Below are 19,236 nucleotides of genomic sequence, written 5' to 3'. Positions count from 1 at the left end.
TGGGTATCAAGCAGGAAGTGACCCAGACAGGACAACAGTTCACCAGAGGGTAGAATTTGGATTTTCATAACTTGTTGTTATTTCATTAACTTTTTTTTTTTTTTTTACCACGTTGGATCTAAGAAATGGAACTTTATAAGGTGCTGGTATATCACTTGAGAAAATATTTGTCTTATAGGAAAATGGATTCGGAGAACCAGAATGTGTTCTTTGGGCAGCAGGAAGAGGAGGTGCTGGCAGACAGCACATTTCTTGGGGGCGAACATCCCTTCTGTTTTGAAGTTTTGTATGAGGAACATGGCAAAACCATGGAGGAGTGGGCACTTAATGGACACTGCGTAAGTATGGTAACTTGGAAGTAAATTCACTATTTGTTTGTAATTTTTAGAGATTCTCTACATTTGTACTTGAATACATTTTCAAATACACTACAAAACTTGATACAGTATGTTTAGTTTAAGGAAACCAATAAGACTGGCAAAAAATCTTTTTTAATGGGTGAGTAATTTAAAACCTGTACTTGATCCCATGTAATTTATATGGAAAGAACAATTTTAAAAAGGTGCAAAATAGAAAGCAGGTTATATATTCTTTAGTGGTTGCATGAAAGTTTGCTACCGGAGAACACGGTAATACAGTTTTTTCAGGCTCAGTCAAAGGCAAAATGGAGTTATGTATCAACCTGCATGTCTTTGGATAGGTGGAAGAAACTGGACCCTTGAAGGACACGTTGTATACATAAAATACCCTGGAAAAGCTGCTTGCTGCTATAAAGTTTCATTCAAGCTAAAATAATATAGGAAAAGTACAATACTAAGTAATGTGACTGTAACTATAATAGTACCCTTAAGACAGTGTTGGGCAGTAATGTGTTACTCGGTAACGCGTTACTGTAAAATGATTACTATCCCTGGTAAAGAGGTATGTAAGGGATTACAATTTCCTAAACGGTTATTTGTATTACAGTTATTAATCTTAACAGTGCATTACCAGAACATGTTTTTTTTTTTTGATCCCATGTAGGCTATTTTATTACGATGTACATACGTGGTAGATCAGGCCAGAATACCTAAAAAGCTCAACAGTGATGGAAGATGAGGGAGAGGGGAATGCTTTCAAAATTTGTATTTTCATTATTTTGAGTTCATCTCCATTAAAGATGCAGAGAACATTGTCGTTTGTTGTAAACTTTGTCCCGACGGCAAAAAGCTTTCAAGTGGGAACAATGCAACGTCAAATTTATTAAAGCATCTGACATGGCAGCATATCAGGAATGTCAAACTTGTGAGTTGGGAAAAAAAAACAAAAACAAAAAAAAAAAAAACGAAACTGGATTTCAGAGCAGAACACTCTGGTGGAGAGACGTTAAGCAGATGGGATTTGAATAAGCTTGTTATTGAGCATATTGTAGAGGAGATGTTGCCTATTTCTACTGTTGAGTTGCCCTCCTTTAGATGCCTTATTGCAAAAATACCCATGAAGAGCAATACAAAGTTGCCACAGGGAGAGACGTTTGCAAAGGAGCTTCTGATAGCAAAGTTTTGCGCAATTGCTCTTGTAGAGGAACCAGCTTCTGTGTCCATGACGCCAGCCAGCCATGAGGAAAAGGACTTTTTTGCATTTGAGACAGAGCGTGAGAACAGCTACTGGACAAAAAAGAAGTTGTGAACTATTTGAGGTCATGAGGTTATGAGATTGATACTCTGAACCAGTTCTCAAACATCAAAAACACGTACATGAAGTACAACACTCCGACCCCATCTAGCGCATCAGTGGAGTGACTTTTAAGTTTAGGAGGTTTAGTGCTCACCCCAAGAAGGAACAGATTGTCTGATAAGAGATTTCAGAAGCTTGAATGTTAATGAGATACAATCATAGTTTCACATCTGAACATTGGGACTATATTTAATATGTCAGACAGAGGTAACAACTGGGCGCTTGAGGCTGGACATGATATCAGCCTAAATATGAAGCAACGTTTAATGTTTTGTAAATGTTTGGTAAAACCGTTAAACTCATTTATACTTTGAGAATACTATAGTTAAAAAGTAGGGAGAGACTAGTACTTTAATGTATATATTTATAATTTTATATAGAGTAGGGAGAGACTAGTACATTAATTTATATATTTATAATTTTTCTTAGAGGTTGCAATGTTTGTGTTTATGCAGTTTGATTGCTGACTCCTTGTCTACCAGGTTAATTGTTCTAATAAAGTGGATTAAAATTTAAAAGAAGTTAGTTGTATGACCCTGTTTTGGGAGTACAGGCATCTGGAGTAATACAGTATAGTAAAATAATAAGTAATGTAGCAAATTGCTTTTGTTAATAAGTAACAAGAAAAGTAATATTATTACTCTTTAAAAGAGTAATAAGTAAAAAGTAACATGCCCTACAGTACTTTACCAATCATACTGATTGACCTTTTTACTGGTGTATAATAAGTTAGACTAATTATCACTGCATTACATTGCCCAAAAAGCACAGTGACATTGCTATTAATTAGGAATACAAGTCATGAAATTGCTAATTTAAAAGTTACAGTTTTATAAAATTAATTTATCAGATCCAGTGTGACCACAAACTTGATTGTTTTTAAATACTAAATAAACATATTGCACTTGCACCAAAGAAATCTTGAGATTGATAGAAAAATGAATAATGCCAAGCAGAAAAAAAGATACAGTATTTATACAGTAATTTCCTGAAACCATCCATCCATCCCTTCCTCCATCTGTCTATTCATCCATTAAATTATACTGTTTTCAAATAGTAATAGATGTATGACTTCTCTGATCAACAGGTTTTTCTTGAAAGTCAAAAAAATACTCCTACTATTACTACTACTACTACTGTTTTTACTATTACTACTACTACTATGTGGGGTCGATATGCTTGATCAACCTTCTCCAAACAGCACGGTCCTGCACCTCCTTGCCAGTCAGACTATTTTCCTTCAAATCTTCTTTTACTTTATCCATCCACCTCCACATTGGTCTCCCTCGCTTTTCTCTTCCCCTGTACTTCCATTCCCATCACTCTTTTACCCACATATTCACTGTCTCTCCTCATCACAAGTCCATACCACTTTAACCTGCTTTGTTGTGCTTTCTTAGATATCTCTCCCACTTTCATTGCACCTCGGATTGACTCATTTCTTATTCTATCCTTTTTTCATAACTTCACACATCCATCTTAACATTCTTATTTCTATCTCATCCAACTTCTTCTCCTGTGCCCCCTTTATATATGTATGTATAATATACCTACATTGAATACTAGAATTTGAGTTCATATCCTTAGTAATATATTGTCTGTTCTTCTTAGAACCTGCATAAGAGTAAGTCTGAAGAGGTCCTCAATGTCATTATCAATCCAAATGATGTCTATAACTCTAGTCAGGCACTAGAGTCTCCTTCAGAAAGTGACAGCGGGATCTCAGAGGATCCACACTCTGACAGTCCACCACATAGTGACACTGGTCAGCTGAAACCTGGTGAGCTGTACCAGGTTGTCTATGACATTGGGAATTTTAATGGAATGAAGGCACAAGAAGCAGCAAATGCTGTGGACATTATATCAATAGAATTAGGTAAGTCCTTGGTAAAAGTATTAAGTAAACATCATCATGTCCATACTCATCTAACTCCTGTTTTCTGACAAAAGGAAAAAGCACTCGGATCATTGGATTCACAAGCACCTTTATCCACAGGTCATAAGGATACTCAACAGCTACTAGTTCTGAGTGACTACTATGTTAATGTCAATGTGTTCGAAAAACGTTTGAAGGCTCTCTTGTCTGGTAAATTTCTAAGTGACAACTGTTGGGTTTTCTAAATCTTGGACTTGCAACTAGCTTATATTTTGTTTTGAGCTTTCCTGTAATGGTTGTTCCTAAACAGTCCCCAGACTAATGTTTACTCGATTTTGTTGACCTCTTTTGTAAGTTGCTTTGGATAAAAGTGTCTGCTAAACAAAATAGTGTAAATTTAAATAAAGGTTAAGTTTTGCTGTTTTATCATTACTTGTTCAGTCTGATGTTTATTTATTTATATACTGTATTTTTTAAATTAAGGATGGCTATTTATTTATATTTTTAACTCTTTTTGCTATATTTATATTCTAAAGGCATGAATGTTAAATAAATTGGCTATTCTAGGCTACCCCAGTATGGGCGACTATGAGTGAATGCAGTGGAAATGTTTTTCTCTTTTTAGAGTTGGCTCTTTACGTTTGCCTGATATTGCCAGGATGGACTGTTGCTTCTTATTACTCTTAAATTGGATAAGTGAGTTTGACAATGGACATAAATAAACTAAAGTAAAACAAAAGAGTAATTCAATGGTTTTCTTTTTAGATCAGTGGAACCCTCAGATGCTGATCTCCGATGCTTGCATTGTGAATGAGCTGCCATCCATCACTCTGAACACTACAGAGAAAACAAGCCTGTCTGACTTAACAAAAGAGTTTCAGTCCTCAGCTGACTTATTAGTGGTAGGTATCATATAGTCCCATTCACATTTAGGTACATTAAAAATCTTAAATTTATGTTGTGTTATTGACAGTTACTTTGAACTATTTGTTATTAGAAAGAATTTACAATCTTCCCATGAGCTGACCACCTATGGGAGGGGCCAAGGAGGTCGGGTGCAGTGTGAGTTGGGTGGTGGCCAAAGGCGGGGACCTGGGCAGTCTGATCCTCAGCTACAGAAACTGGCTCTTGGGACGTGGAATGTCACCTCTCTGAAGGGGAAGGAGCCTGAGCTAGTGCATGAGGTCGAGAGGTTCCGGCTAGATATAGTCGGACTCACCTCGACACACAGCTTGGATTCTGGAACCAGTCTCCTTGAGAGGGGCTGGATTCTCTACCACTCTGGAGTTGCCCCCGGTGAGAGGCGCCGAGCGGGTGTGGGCATACTTATTGCCCCCCGACTTGGAGCCTGTTCATTGGGGTTTACCCCAGTGGATGAGAGGGTAACCTCCCTCAGCCTTCGGAAAGGGGGGGGGGGGGGAACGGGTCCCAACTGTTGTTTGTGCGTATGTGCCGAACAGCAGTTTGGAGTACCCACCCTTTTTGGAGTCCCTGGAGGGGGTACTAGAGGGCATACCTTCTGGGGACTCCCTCGTTCTGTTGGGAGACTTCAGTGCTCATGTGGGCAATGACAGTGAGACCTGGAAGGGCGTGATTGGGAGGAATGGTCCCCCCGATCTGAACCCGAGCAGTGTTTTGTTATTGTACTTCTGTGCTCGTCACGGATTGTCCATAACGAACACCATGTTCAAGCATAGGGGTGTTCATATGTGCACTTGGCACCAGGACACCCTAGGCCTCAGTTCGATGATCGACTTTGTAGTCGTGTCGTCGGACTTGCGGCTACATGTCTTGGACACTCGGGTAAAGAGAGGGGCGGAGCTGTTAACTGATCACCACCTGGTGGTGAGTAGGCTTCGATGGTGGGGGAGGATGCCGGTCAGGCCTGGTAGGCCCAAACGTGTTGTGAGGGTCTGCTGGGAACATTTGGCAGAGTTCCCTGTCAGAAGTAGCTTTAACTCCCACCTCCGGCAGAACTTCGACCACATCCCGAGGGAGGTGGGGGACATTGAGTCCGAATGGGCCATGTTCCGTGCCTCTATTGTTGAGGCGGCCTACCGGAGCTGTGGCCGTAAGGTAGTCGGTGCCTGTCGTGGCGGCAGTCCCCGAACCCGTTGGTGGACACCGGCGGTGAGGGATGCCGTCAAGCTGAAGGAGTCCTACAGGACCTTTTTGTCCTGTGGGACTCTGGAGGCAGCTGATAGGTACCGGCAGGCCAAGCGGAATGTGGCTTTGGTGGTTGCTGAGGCAAAAACTCGGCCGTGGGAGGAGTTTGGGGAGGCCATGGAGAACGACTTTCGGACGGCTTCGATGAGATTCTGGTCCACCATCCTAATCTCAAGAAGGGAAAGCAGTGCAGTGTTAACACTGTATATGGTGGGGATGGTGCACTGCTGACCTCGACTCGGAACATTGTGGGTCGGTGGGGGGAGTACTTCGAAGACCTCCTCAATCCCACTAACATGCCTTCCAATGAGGAAGCAGAGCCTGAGGACTCGGAGGGGGGCTCCCCCATCTTTGGGACTGAGGTCACCGAGGTGGTCAAAAAACTCCTTGGTGGCAGGGCCCCGGGGGTGGATGAGATACGCCTGGAGTTCCTCAAGGCTCTGGATGTTGTAGGACTGTTTTGGTTGACACGCCTCTGCAACATCGCATGGACATCAGGGACAGTGCCTCTGGATTGGCAGACTGGGGTGGTGGTTCCCCTCTTTAAGAAGGGGGACCGGAGGGTGTGTTCCAACTACAGAGGGATCACACTCCTCAGCCTCCCTGGAAAAGTCTATTTGGGGGTCCTGGAGAGGAGGGTCCGTCGGACAGTCAAACCTTGGATTCAGGAGGAACAGTGTGGTTTTCGTCCTGGTCGTGGACCAGCTCTACACCCTTAGCAGGGTCCTGGAGGGTGCATGAGAATTTGCCCAACCAGTCTACATGTGTTTTGTGGACTTGGAAAAGGCGTTCGACCGTGTCCCTCAGGGAATCCTGTGGGGGGTACTCCGAGAGTATGGGGTACCGAACCCCCTGGTAAGGGCTGTTCGGTCCCTGTACGATTGGTGTCAGAGCTTGGTCTGCATTGCTGGCAGTAAGTCGAACCCATTTCCAGTGAGAGTTGGACTCTGCCAGGGCTGCCCTTTGTCACCGATTCTGTTCATAACTTTTATGGACAGAATTTCTAGGCGCAGCCAGGGCATTGAGGGGGTCCGGTTTGGTGGACTCAGGATTGGGTCACTGCTTTTTGCAGATGATGTTGTCCTGTTTGCTTCATCACGCTGTGATCTTCAGCTCTCTCTGGATTGGTTCGCAGCTGAGTGTGAAGCGGCTGGGATGGGAATCAGCACCTCCAAATCCGAGACCATGGTCCTCTGCTGAAAAAGGGTGGAATGCCCTCTCAGGGTTGGGAGCGAGATCCTGCCCCAAGTGGAGGAGTTCAAGTATCTTGGGACCTTGTTTACGAGTGAGGGAAGAATGTGTGTGTTTTAGTATAACCAGCATTCCATCAAGGGTTTGCTTACATTTTATATCCATGCTGCAAGGGAAAACTGAGTCTGTTCCCTAGAATCTTAAAATGGAATAAATGTTTTAGAAAATAGTTGGATAAATGGATGGATAATGTAAAATTTAAGTAGATATTTATATTTTAATAAAGGGTGTTGCAATGTTCATGAGTGAGGGAAGAATGGAGCGTAAGATCAATAGACGGATTGGTGCGGCATCCGCAGTGATGTGGGCTCTGCATCCGTCTGTCATGGTGAAAAATGAGCTGAGCCGCAAGGCAAAGCTCTCAATTTACTGGTTGATCTATGTTCCTACCCTCACCTATGGTCATGAGCTATGGGTAGTGACCGAAAGAACGAGATCGCGAATACAAGTGGCTGAAATGAGTTTCCTCCGTAGGGTGTCTGGGCTTTCCCTTAAAAATAGGTTGAGAAGCTCAGTCATCCAGGAGGGACTCAGAGTAGAGCCACTGCTCCTCTGCATCGAGAGGAGTCAGATGAGGTGGCTTGGGCATCTGATCAGGATGCCTCCTGGACGCCTCCCTGGTGAGGTGTTCCGGGCACGTCTAACCAGGAGGAGGCCCCAGGGAAGACCCAGGACATGTCTGGAGGGACTATGTCTCTTGGCTGGCCTGGGAATGCTTTGGGATTCTCCCAGAAGAGCTAGAAGAAGTGGCCGGGGAGAGGGAAGTCTGGGTATCTCTGCTCAAGCTACTGCCCCCGCGACCCAATCTCGGATAAGCGGAAGAGGATGGATGGATGGAATCCAGAATTTACAATACTTGATAGTGAATAAAATGGTGAATGGAAGGATTTGCAGAGAATATTATACTGGGACAACACATTGGTGCAGTGTTGATGCTTTCTGATATAGGCTTAACATTCCTGCGACCTGTGCCTCAGTTTCACTCCCGCCACTTTATGAATTTTGCATGCTCTCCCCATGTCCCCATGCACTGCAGTTTACAACATCCTATCCCAAAATGTATATATTTGATGAGATTATGACTTCAAATTGAATAAATCTGTTTGTGTGAGTGTGCTCTGTAATAAATTGTCCATTCCTAGGGCTGGTTCTTGCATGTACCTGGCTATCTCCTGCCTTGTACTGGAAAAATCAGGTTTGCAAAATGAATGGATAAATGGTGAGATACATTTGTTAAACTGAAACATATTATAGTAGAACTATGTTTACATCATTTGCTTTGTCATAGTAATTTATGATATGATATACTGTATTAATTTATCAAGTAAATGTTTTAGGCAGGGATCCTCTGTGTGTCTCACAAATTACAATAAGTGACACTAACCAGTCAGTCAGTTCACATATCTTTGGGGCACTGACAGTAAAATCAGTGACCCATGTTTTGGTTTGAACACAGGGAGAATAAGTAAACTCTGCATAGAACACACAGAGAAGGTGAGATGACATTACAGCTCTTGCAGATTACAGTAATTCTGTGAAAACCTCTAAAGCAAGTGGCCTACTCCTTTAGGACAGCACATTCCTGTTATTCACGGTGGCTCAAATGGGCACAATTGCTGGAAGAGGCTTAGGGTGCTCTTGATTCATGTCATGTTTTAGTTGATTTTTTAAAGTGCACGTTTAGTAATCCATAGATAAGCTATACTTATACTAAATTTGCCTGCATAACAGATGTATTGTTCCAAACAAGTTCAGTTTGACATGCCTGGAAGAAATGAGGAACGAAGTGTCCCACAACTGAGAAGAACGCATTAAGTCCGCAACGTAAAATGTTTTCCTTATATATTTTAGTATAAATGAGGCTACTTTTAAAATGCTGGATCCCCCTTGACCATGCCACTTTTTTGGCTAGCACTATTTCTTGTTACTAAGGAATAGCAATGTGTGTTTTCATCTGAAGCTCACTTATTATTTAGCACCAGTAAATAAAATTATATCCCACCGAGTGCCAGATCATTGAGAACATCTTGTGAATGGCCATACACTTCTGTAAATTCAGCCTTATTCAGTCCATAAGAATGATGGATTTTGTGAACAAGAAAATGATGATAGTTGTCTTTTTTATGAAAGGAATGGCTTTCATCATCATTACCTAGTGGCAAAGCAATTTACAGTAGCTAAAAAAGTTATAAAATCTGAAAACTGACTGTAGAAAACAAAGTGCATGGGTAAGATAATCTAACCCTGCTGAAACACTGAATATTTCACATGTGTACAACGATTTCTATTTTTAAGCAACAATGAGCATTGCTAGCAGAAAAGGCAAAATGATCATTTTAACAAAAAGTGGTGGCAAAAGCATTATTGATCTTGTGATTGGTTGTGTAATGGCCAAGGGATTGGCAGTGTAAAAAGGGTGGACAAAACAAGGAGAGGACCCAGCAAGACTCAGAGACAGAAAGACAGAAAGAGTGAGGGACATTTGTTGAAAGTGTGGACATTCATCATCCTCCTAGTAGTGAAAGACAGATAATGCTGGGGTATGATATAGCTTACATGTGAAATAATAGTCCGGGATGAGCAATTTGAAGTGAAGGAAAGAGAGACATGTCACCTGGGTGGAATCTAATAGCATTTCACCAGGATGCTAGAGACTTAACAAATGACAAGGATACCCAATTTTCCTCAGAAAAAGAGGAGGTCTTGAGGGCAAGATTATCTATTTGCTAATTGATGGCAACATGTGGTCCCAACTTGAGAGTGGGACAATGTTTACCTTTTAAATGTTTAGTCCAAGAGGATTGGCCAGGGGCCAGCTATTTCCTTCCAGCCCATCAGTTTCACATTTTTTTTTGAGTAGAAATATTAAGATTGCCTAAGACAACTGTACCTTTTAAGGCTGTAGAATGAATAGAGGGGTGGGAGTCTGGGTTGCCCCCATACAGCCGTGGGTCCTGATGCCTCCTAAGCCTTGGAGACATGCTGCTGACCTCATAATTAATTCCATCTCAGCTGGAAGTGACCCAGAGACGGGATTAAAGCTTTCAAGGACTTACTAAGTTGATAGTTTAGAGGTGAGAATGGTTATGGTGCACCAGGGAAAAAAGGAGAGGAAAAAAGAAAGAGTGGGAAGAGATATGGAGATTGATAGTTTGGTTTGGTAATGGAGGTTGGTCAGTGGGTGAGTGACCAGGGTCCCAGGCCCACAATGGGAGGACCAGTGAACCTGCAGAGTTTATTTTTCTGTTTATTTTTATTTTCTTGTATAAACACACCTTTATTCTGTGTTTTATCCCGTTCTAGGAACAATGGTTATGATAGGTACATTATATATGGTTGTGCTTTACACTGGTGAGACTGATACCTAAATACCTGACTTGATACATACTGTATAGTATTATTGCCTAATCTTGTTTGTTTAGGTTTTATATTAACTTCCTTTTTATTTCGTCTTGTAAAGCACTTTGAGTTGAAAATGTGCTATATAAATAAATGTTGTTGTTTAATTGGGGCTGTATTTGCAAAATTAAAACAAAATTATTTCTCTCAGAGGATTGCAATTTGAAGCTCTGGAGTATCAGAAGAAACGTGAAAAGGAAGTCTTACAACTGACATTGTAGCTAATTATAGTTCAAGTCCTAATATTGCACACATTTTTTAAAGTAACATAATTAGACCAGCTTTTCACAGAAGTCTGACATCTCTGTTCACCTGATCCTACTCAACCTGAGTGTGAATATTTTCTGCCTATGTAATGTGTTTACTGGTAGCTAATGTTGAAAATTTTGTAGTCATACTTTTCCTTTGATGGAAGCTATAGCCATTCTACTTTTGCATTTTATTTTCACACTCCAGGCACTCTCATTTCCAAAGCATTTTATCTGACATATGATAATAAACAGCTACAGGCACATGTATTACTTCTGTGTTATTTTACACCACAGCACTTTCAAATTAGCTTCCTATAATTCCTTTATAGGCTGTTATTTACATGAAAACTTTACCCATGTCAGTTGCTGTGAACTGAGAAAAGAGCATGTATACTTGCTACTGGAATACGAGTATTAAAAACCTGTGTTATAAATGAATTAGTGTATTCAAAATGGGGGAAATTTATCAGAATTAGGTGATGTTGAAAGTGTTGTCCCTCAGGGATAAATACTGGGGCCTGTGCTCTTTTTAATATACATTAATGATCAGGACAAGAACATAATCAATAGGCTGATTGAGTCTGCCCATGATACCAAACTAAATGGAAAACTAGATAATGTAAAAATCATCTAAATTGTTACAGAGGGACTTTGATAGAATACAGGCTTGTTAAGATTTGTGGCAGATGACATTTAATATAAGTCAATGTAAAGTGTTACACACAGGAAGTATATACGCAATGGGAGGTCTGAAATCTGAAAGGACACCGCATTAGAAGGATATAGGAGTCACAGTGGACTCATCTCTATCTACATCCAGACAGTGTGCAGAAGCGCTCAACAAGGCTAATAGAATGTCAAGGAAGTCAATACAATGCAAGTTAAGAAGGTGTTGATTAAGTTATATAACACACTAGTGAGGCCTCCCCCGGAGATCTCCTTATTACAAAAATCAGGAGTGGTCTCCCCTAGACTTTCTTGTATTCTCAGATATGGGTTTGGGTATTTGAGGAGTGAACCGCAATACAATGATTATATTTTTATATTATGTGCATGCAAGAACCATCAACAACAAATCAAATCAAATGAATAATATATTGAACAATTATTATAAAAGTAAAGTTGAATAAATCAGACTCTGCAGCTGCATGAATAAAAGGTAAAGTACCACTTCCGGTTAACGGAAATAGCCCAAAAGTTGTTAGAAATCTATGTTTAGTTGGTCTCGTCCGTTATAGGAGATGGACGTCTGAAGCAGAGCTCCGCTAGCAGCGGCTTTATTTCCCCACGTATTTCATATTATTTAGAGGTATCCTGTATTTAACCCAACCAAGGAACTTCCACTACAATATACAAGCATGAGTAACAAGAAGAAAAGTCAGAAAGAACCGGAAAAGAAACTTAAAGCTGCTTCAAAGTCTGGACAGACATCCGGCCCGAGTGCAAGGTATGGCCTCTCGGAGACTGACCTGGAACAGGCAGACGAATGCGCAGATTTCCTAGGACCCCGCTCCAGTGTATCATCTCCAGTCGAGAGTGAAAATGGGAGCAAAGGTGCAAGTGATACAGGTCGCGAGGGATCGCCGATTTCTGAGGATCATCCGAGACTAGAAAAGGCCCTGCAGGATGTGCTCTCATCTACTCATCGCGAGCCCGCAGTACCTGCTGTAACAGGAGCTGCATTTCCACTTGTGGAGCATGAAATCCGAAGCGAACTGTCCGAACTGAAAGAGATGATTGCTACACTGGCCGCAGCCATGGCTATGGCCATAAATGAGCTTAAGAAGGATAACAAGAATGAGCTTAATAAGGCTAACATTGAGCTTAAGAACATGCTTAAGAAGGATAGCATCGAGCTTAAAAAGGATAACAAAGACTGGGAAACGCGTCTATTTAAACATTTTGACGTGAACTTTAAAGGCATGTTGGAGAAATTAGAGGAACACATCGAAGAAAATATATCCAAACTGAAAATGCTTGCCGACCAGATTAATGACGTTACAGATCAGCTGGATGACGTTAAGCAGGCATTCACGGCTCGAATTGAAATAGTGGAACAATTGGCATCTAACGCCGATGAAAAAACTACAGCTGCGAATTCCGAATGCAAAAAACTCGGAGACAGACATGCGGCCCTGGAAGATGGGTGCAGAAGAAATAATATAAGAATTGAGGGTATACCTGAGAAACGAGAAAGCTCAAGCCCAGTGAAATTTGCAGTAGAATTACTGTCTAAAATAATTGGAGATGATTTTAAACTCGACACTGAGGTTGCAGCAGCTTATCGCATATACAGATCAAGCACCTTTAAACCTAGGTCTTTTATTGTACTCTTCGAGCAATTACGATGTAAGCTTGATGTGATGGCACTTCTCAGACACAAGCAAGAGATTATATTTGAAAATAATCTTATTCGTATTTTCCCCGACTTCTCACCATTAACAGCTGCAAAACGCACAGCCTACTTTAACATTAAAACGTTGCTACAGAATGCCAATATCAAATACAGCCTCTTGTATCCCACCAAACTGAAAGTGGAAGTTCAAGACCAATATTATGTATTTTCAAGCAAGGAGGAAGCTGAAAAGGAACTAAAGAAGCTGTTTCCGACACTCTTTTGAAAGTTAATAAGGAGCCGTATTCTGTCAAGACATGGGAAGGACCTATCATCTGCTGTCGGATCCACTTTTAAAGAGACTGATATTATAATTATACATCCTTTTCTTTACTTGGACATTATATGTTTATGTCTTAATTACAGTTATAGACGTAAGTGTGGAAGTAATTAAAGTAGGGTTTTTTTTTTTTTTTTTTTTTTTTTTTACTACCTTAAAGTAGACTGTTTAACATCATACTCTTGGTTTATTGCTATTACTACTATTACATTACTATTACTATTACATTACTATTATACTATTACATTATACTATTACATTAGGATTTACTATGTTTATCCTAGACTACTGTTTAAAATCATTCCCAAGGTTCATTCTTTTATTATCTTAATATCTTAATATCTTAAAATTGCTGAAGATTATTTTAAGCTTAAAGTAAAGTATTTAGAATTCAGCTACAATAGATATCTCTTTGTTTTAATTCTCTAATGCCGCTGCGGGGTGGGGTTTGTTTTGTTTTGGACATGCTCTGTCTCTTTGTATGTCAGAGGACCGGGACATCGCGAAGTAGGATGAAGCCTCATGTGGGGAGGCAAAATGGGGGGGGGGGGGATAAAGGGGGGAGAGAAGGAGAGCAGGCTATATCTAATCTATTCTTCTAATCCTTATAACTATAAATATCAATGCAACAATAGGCTAAAATGCAATAACTCATGGGGAATTTCGAAATTAAGATTAAAACTGCCTCACTATCAGTTAAGACTATAAAATGACATTAAAAACTCAGAAATCAATGTCTCCATGATGGGACAGTTAACTATATGAGCTGGAATGTTAAAGGCCTGAATCACGAATTAAAGAGAAAGAAAGTATGCTCTCACCTAACAGGCTTAAATGCTAAAATAGTATTTTTACAGGAGACCCACTTACTAAGCAAGGATCAGTTCAGACTACACAAAGACTGGACTGGCCAAATGTTCCATTCTAGCTTTATAAAGAAAACTAGAGGGGTGGGAATTCTCATACACAGAACAGTTCCATTTGTAGCATCAGATGTAGTATTGGACCCTGAAGGGAGATATGTGATGGTCATGGGCAACTTATTTAACAGTAAAATGATTTTGATAAATGTTTATGCACCCAATGTCGATGATAAGGAATTCATGCAAAATCTATTTGCATCCATTCCCAATGTGAACACTCATAAAATTATAATGGCTGGGGACTTTAATTGTGTTTTAAATCCACTCTTAGTTAGGACTCCTGTGACAGGGGGGACGACATCTAACACTGCAAAGATAATTACACAGTTTTTAAATGACCAAAACTTATCAGACCCCTGGAGGTTTCTTAACCCAAACTCAAGAACATATTTGTTCTACTCACCAGTGCATTATAGCTACTCAAGAATTGATTATTTTTTTATAGATAATAATTTCCTGCCTACGATTAAATCGTGCAAATATGACACAATTGTTATCTCCGACCATGCCCCTCTAGTCTTGGAGCTAAAATCATTAAGCCCCTCACACTCACCTCGCAGATGATGTCTTAACCCTCTTCTATTGGCAGACGAGAACTGCACAGAATTTATATCCAAACAAATCAGCTTCTTCCTAGAGACAAACACGCCCACAGAGGTTTCTGCAGGAACACTCTGGGGAAACTCTAAAGGCCTTCTTAAGAGGACAGATTATTTCATATCTTTCCCACAGAAATAAATTAGAAACCAAGAAAGTGTCAGAGCTAAGAAGCGAAATTACTAGAATAGATGAAGAACAAGCCAGGCGTCCAAGTGAAGCTCTTCACAGGAAAAGGCAGGTCCTGCATATAGAACTTAACATCTTAACAACTAAAGAAACTGAACAACTTATTTATAAGTCAAGACATCATTACTATGAACACGGAGAAAAAGCTAATAAGCTTTTAGCTCAACAAATTCACAAACAAGAAGTTCGCAAAGCAATACCAGTAATCACCAACACGAATGGAGAAGAAATCATTGACCATAAAAATATAATGCACGCATTTAGAGATGATTATAAATCCTTATATTCTACTGAGTTCAAAGAAGACAACACACAATCTAATGCATTTCTGGATACATTACAGACACCACAAATAGATGCTTTAAGTGCTGAGGAACTGGATAAACCTCTGACGCTAACAGAATTACTAGATGCTATAAAGTCACTTCAAAGCGGGAAATCAGCAGGCCCTGATGGTTACCCCATAGAATTTAATAAGAAATTCTTCACTCAGCGAGCTCCCCTCTTATTGGCAACATTTACAGAAGCTAGAGACAACCAAATACTACCTCAAACATTTCGTCAAGCATTAATCAGTCTTTCCTAAACAAAATAAGGACTTTTTACAATGTGCATCATACAGACCAATTTCACTCCTGAATAATGATGTTAAGATACTCTCAAAAATTCTAGCTAGAAGGATGGAGAAAGTGCTTCCCTCGGTAATATCACAGGATCAAACTGGATTTATTAAAGGCCGACACCTATCTTCCAATCTCCAACGCTTGTTTAATGTTATATATTCACCAGCAGAATCAAACACCCCAAAGATATTACTATCATTAGACACAGAAAAAGCATTTGATATGATTGAATGGAACTACCTTTTTACTGCATTGGAGAAATTTGGGTTTGGCCCGAATATTTGTGCATGGATCAAACTAATGTATACCAATCCAGAAGCTTCAGTTTGTATTAACAACATTTGTTCAGACTACTTTAAGCTAGAACGTGGTACCAGACAAGGATGTCCCTTGTCACCACTGCTGTTTGCAATCGCCATTGAACCACTGGCGGTTCACTGTCGAAATTCTTATCAGATAAAGGGGATTATCAGAGAAGGACTGGAACAGAAAATTTCTCTATATGCAGATGATATGGTTTTATATATATCAGACCCAGAAAACACTGTGCCTGCAGTTTTAACAGCACTAACAGAATTTCAAGATATCTGGTCTTAGAATTAATCTGAATAAAAGTATACTCTTTCCAGTGAATTCACAAGCATATAATATTAGATTGGACACCCTACCTTTTACCATAGCAGATCAGTTTAAATACCTAGGGGTAAATATCACAAGTAAACATAAAGCTCTTTATCAACAAAAATTTGCCATCTGTATGGAAAAAATTAAGCAAGACTTGCATAGATGGTCAACCCTTCATCTCACTCTAGCCGGAAGAATTAACGTTGTTAAGATGAATATCCTTCCTAAACTTCTTTTTTTATTTCAAAACATTCCAATATATATCAATAAATCATTTTTTAAGCAGTTAGATTCAACAATAACCTCATTCATTTGGAACTCAAAACACCCACGTATCCGAAGAGCGACCCTACAAAGACCTCAGGCAGAAGGTGGCATGGCTTTACCTAATTTTCAGTTTTATTACTGGACAGAAAACATACAAGCCATAAAAACCTGGACACAAATAAATGAACATACACAGGCTTGGCTCGCAATAGAAGTAAAATCCTGTAGTACTTCTTTATACTCCCTGCTCTGCGCTCCAATAAATGCAAGTTATCGCAAATATACTAATAACCCAATTGTGCTTTACTCACTCAGAATATGGAACCAACTTAGAAAGAATTTTAAGATGGAAAATCTTTTATCCACGGCACCTCTGCAAGAGAACCACCTCTTTCAACCCTCGCAAACATATCCAGTTTTTAATACCTGGAAAAGTTTTTGGATTAAAATGCTCAGGGATCTTTATATAGACAACATATTTGTATCTTTTGAACAATTACGTTCCAAATTCAACCTCCCAGCTACACATTTCTTTCACTATCTTCAAATTAGAAATTTCGTTAAACAGAAACTGCCCGATTTTCCTCACCTCGTACCCTCCGCCATGCTGGAAAAAATACTGCTCAATTTCGAGGAACTAAACACCATTTCCGCATTATATAAAATCTTATTAGAGTCCCCACCTTTCAAAGACCCAAGAGGACATTGGGAAGAAGATCTATTAATCAATATATCAGAAAAGGAGTGGAAGGTAGCAAAGCACAGAATTCACTCGAGCTCCATATGAGCAAGGCATAGAATTATTCAACTAAAAATTATATATCGAGCTCATCTGTCTCACTTAAAACTGTCCAAAATGTTTCCAGGGCAAGATCCAACCTGCGAATGCTGCAACCAAGCTCCTGCCTCACTGGGTCACATGTTTTGGGCCTGCGCCAAGCTAACATCATTTTGGACCAAAATTTTTAAGTGCCTTTCAGACAGCCTTGGTATCACAATTCCTCCTAACCCATTAACAGCTGTGTTCGGTGTTCTTCCAGACGGACTTGAAGTGGAGAAGGACAAGCAAACGGTGATTGCATTCACTACACTTTTGGCACGCAGACTTATTTTGTTAAATTGGAAGAATCCTAATTCTCCTCTGATAAGTCAGTGGGAAAACAATGTTTTATATTATTTGAAATTGGAAAAAATCAAATCCTCAGTTAGAGGATCTGTACAGAATTTTTTCAAAACCTGGCAGGATCTAATCAATATTATCTATAATAATAAAAGGCAAAGCCCTCACTGACTGACTGACTGACTCACTCACTGACTGACTCATCACTAATTCTCCAACTTCCCGTGTAGGTGGAAGGCTGAAATGTGGCAGGCTCATTCCTTACAGCTTACTTACAAAAGTTAGGCAGTTTTCATTTCGAAATTCAAAGCGTAATGGTCATAACTGGAACATATTTTTTGTCCATACACTGTAATGGAGGAGGCGGAGTCACGTATCGCGTCATCACGCCTCCTACGTAATCACGTGAACTAAAAACAAGGAAGAGATTTACAGCACGAGTCGCACGCGGGAACGAAGGTAAATGACGTTAATTTTTGACTGTCTTTTAATACTGTGTAAGCATACATATTAACACATGTGCAATTAAACGTGTGCATTTACGGGGTGATTTCTCAGGCTTAAAAGCTCACCTTTTATCAAACGCGGGAACAAAGGTAACTGACGTTGTTCACTGTCTTTTAATACTGTGTAACCATACATATTAACACATGTCCAATTAAACGTGTGCATTTACGGGGTGATTTCTCAGGCTTAAAAGCTCGCCTTTTACTAAAAAGGTAAATGCAAAACTATTTTCAATCATTCTATGATCTGCTTCTCACAACTGAAGGCACCGTGGCTGATGGTAAATGACGTTAATTTTTGAGTGTCTTTTAATACTGTGTAAGCATACATATTAACACGTGCAATTAAACGTGTGCATTTACGGGGTGATTTCTCAGGCTTAAAAGCTCGCCTTTTACTAAAAAGGTAAATGCAAAACTATTTTCAATCATTCTATGATCTGCTTCTCACAACTGAAGGCACCGTGGCTGATGTTACGTCACTTGCTGTCCGACCATAAGCTTTACCTGGTAGGTAGCCGGACACTCACTTCACTCCCTTTCGGGAATCGCACCTCTGAGGTTTTCTTTTGTTGTTAATTAAAATTTAAAACCAATACTTCACCACTGCTAAGCCCCTCTAGCCCTGACGTCTGAGGTTCGATTACCGTAAGCAAGTGCAGTGAGTGTGTAATTACATTCACGGCATTCGTAGTCTGATTCACAATCTGATTGTATGGGTGGTTACTTCCAGGTGACGCTTACACTTGGCCACCAAGTCAGCTCGAAGTGATCACTCGAGTAAAGGCAGCTTCACAAAAAAAATGATCCTTAACAAACTGTTATTAGTATATTTTCCCTCAATTTAAAAACGTTTTATTTTCTTCTTAATAAAAATTTAAAAGCGGTACTTCGCCGGTGCGAAGCGCGTGGATTTGACCGACTGACACATACAGACATATTCATGAGTGCAGGTACTTCAGAAAGAAAGCACCGCGTAAACCTAAAGTTTAAATTAACTTCATAGACCTACAAAAGGTTGCCATTGATTTGAGGCAACATTGCTTTTCTTCT

General features: G+C 40.0%; 1 protein-coding gene across 1 annotated transcript in view; it reads left to right on the top strand.

Annotated features, from left to right (window-relative positions):
• The window catches only part of creb3l4 (cAMP responsive element binding protein 3-like 4), a 63,682-nt gene that overhangs the window by 22,093 nt on the left and 22,353 nt on the right, over positions 1–19,236 (top strand). The window contains exons 3-5 of the mRNA XM_028794109.2: positions 179–338; positions 3,328–3,592; positions 4,358–4,494. Coding sequence (XP_028649942.1) covers positions 183–338; positions 3,328–3,592; positions 4,358–4,494 — 558 coding nt within the window. The 5' untranslated portion in view covers positions 179–182. The remainder of the gene's footprint in view (positions 1–178; positions 339–3,327; positions 3,593–4,357; positions 4,495–19,236) is intronic.

Source organism: Erpetoichthys calabaricus, chromosome 2, assembly GCF_900747795.2.
Source record: "Erpetoichthys calabaricus chromosome 2, fErpCal1.3, whole genome shotgun sequence".
Classification (NCBI taxonomy): domain Eukaryota; kingdom Metazoa; phylum Chordata; class Cladistia; order Polypteriformes; family Polypteridae; genus Erpetoichthys; species Erpetoichthys calabaricus.
The sequence above is the reverse complement of the archived record's forward strand: the minus strand, read 5'-3'. Positions and strand labels throughout refer to the sequence as shown.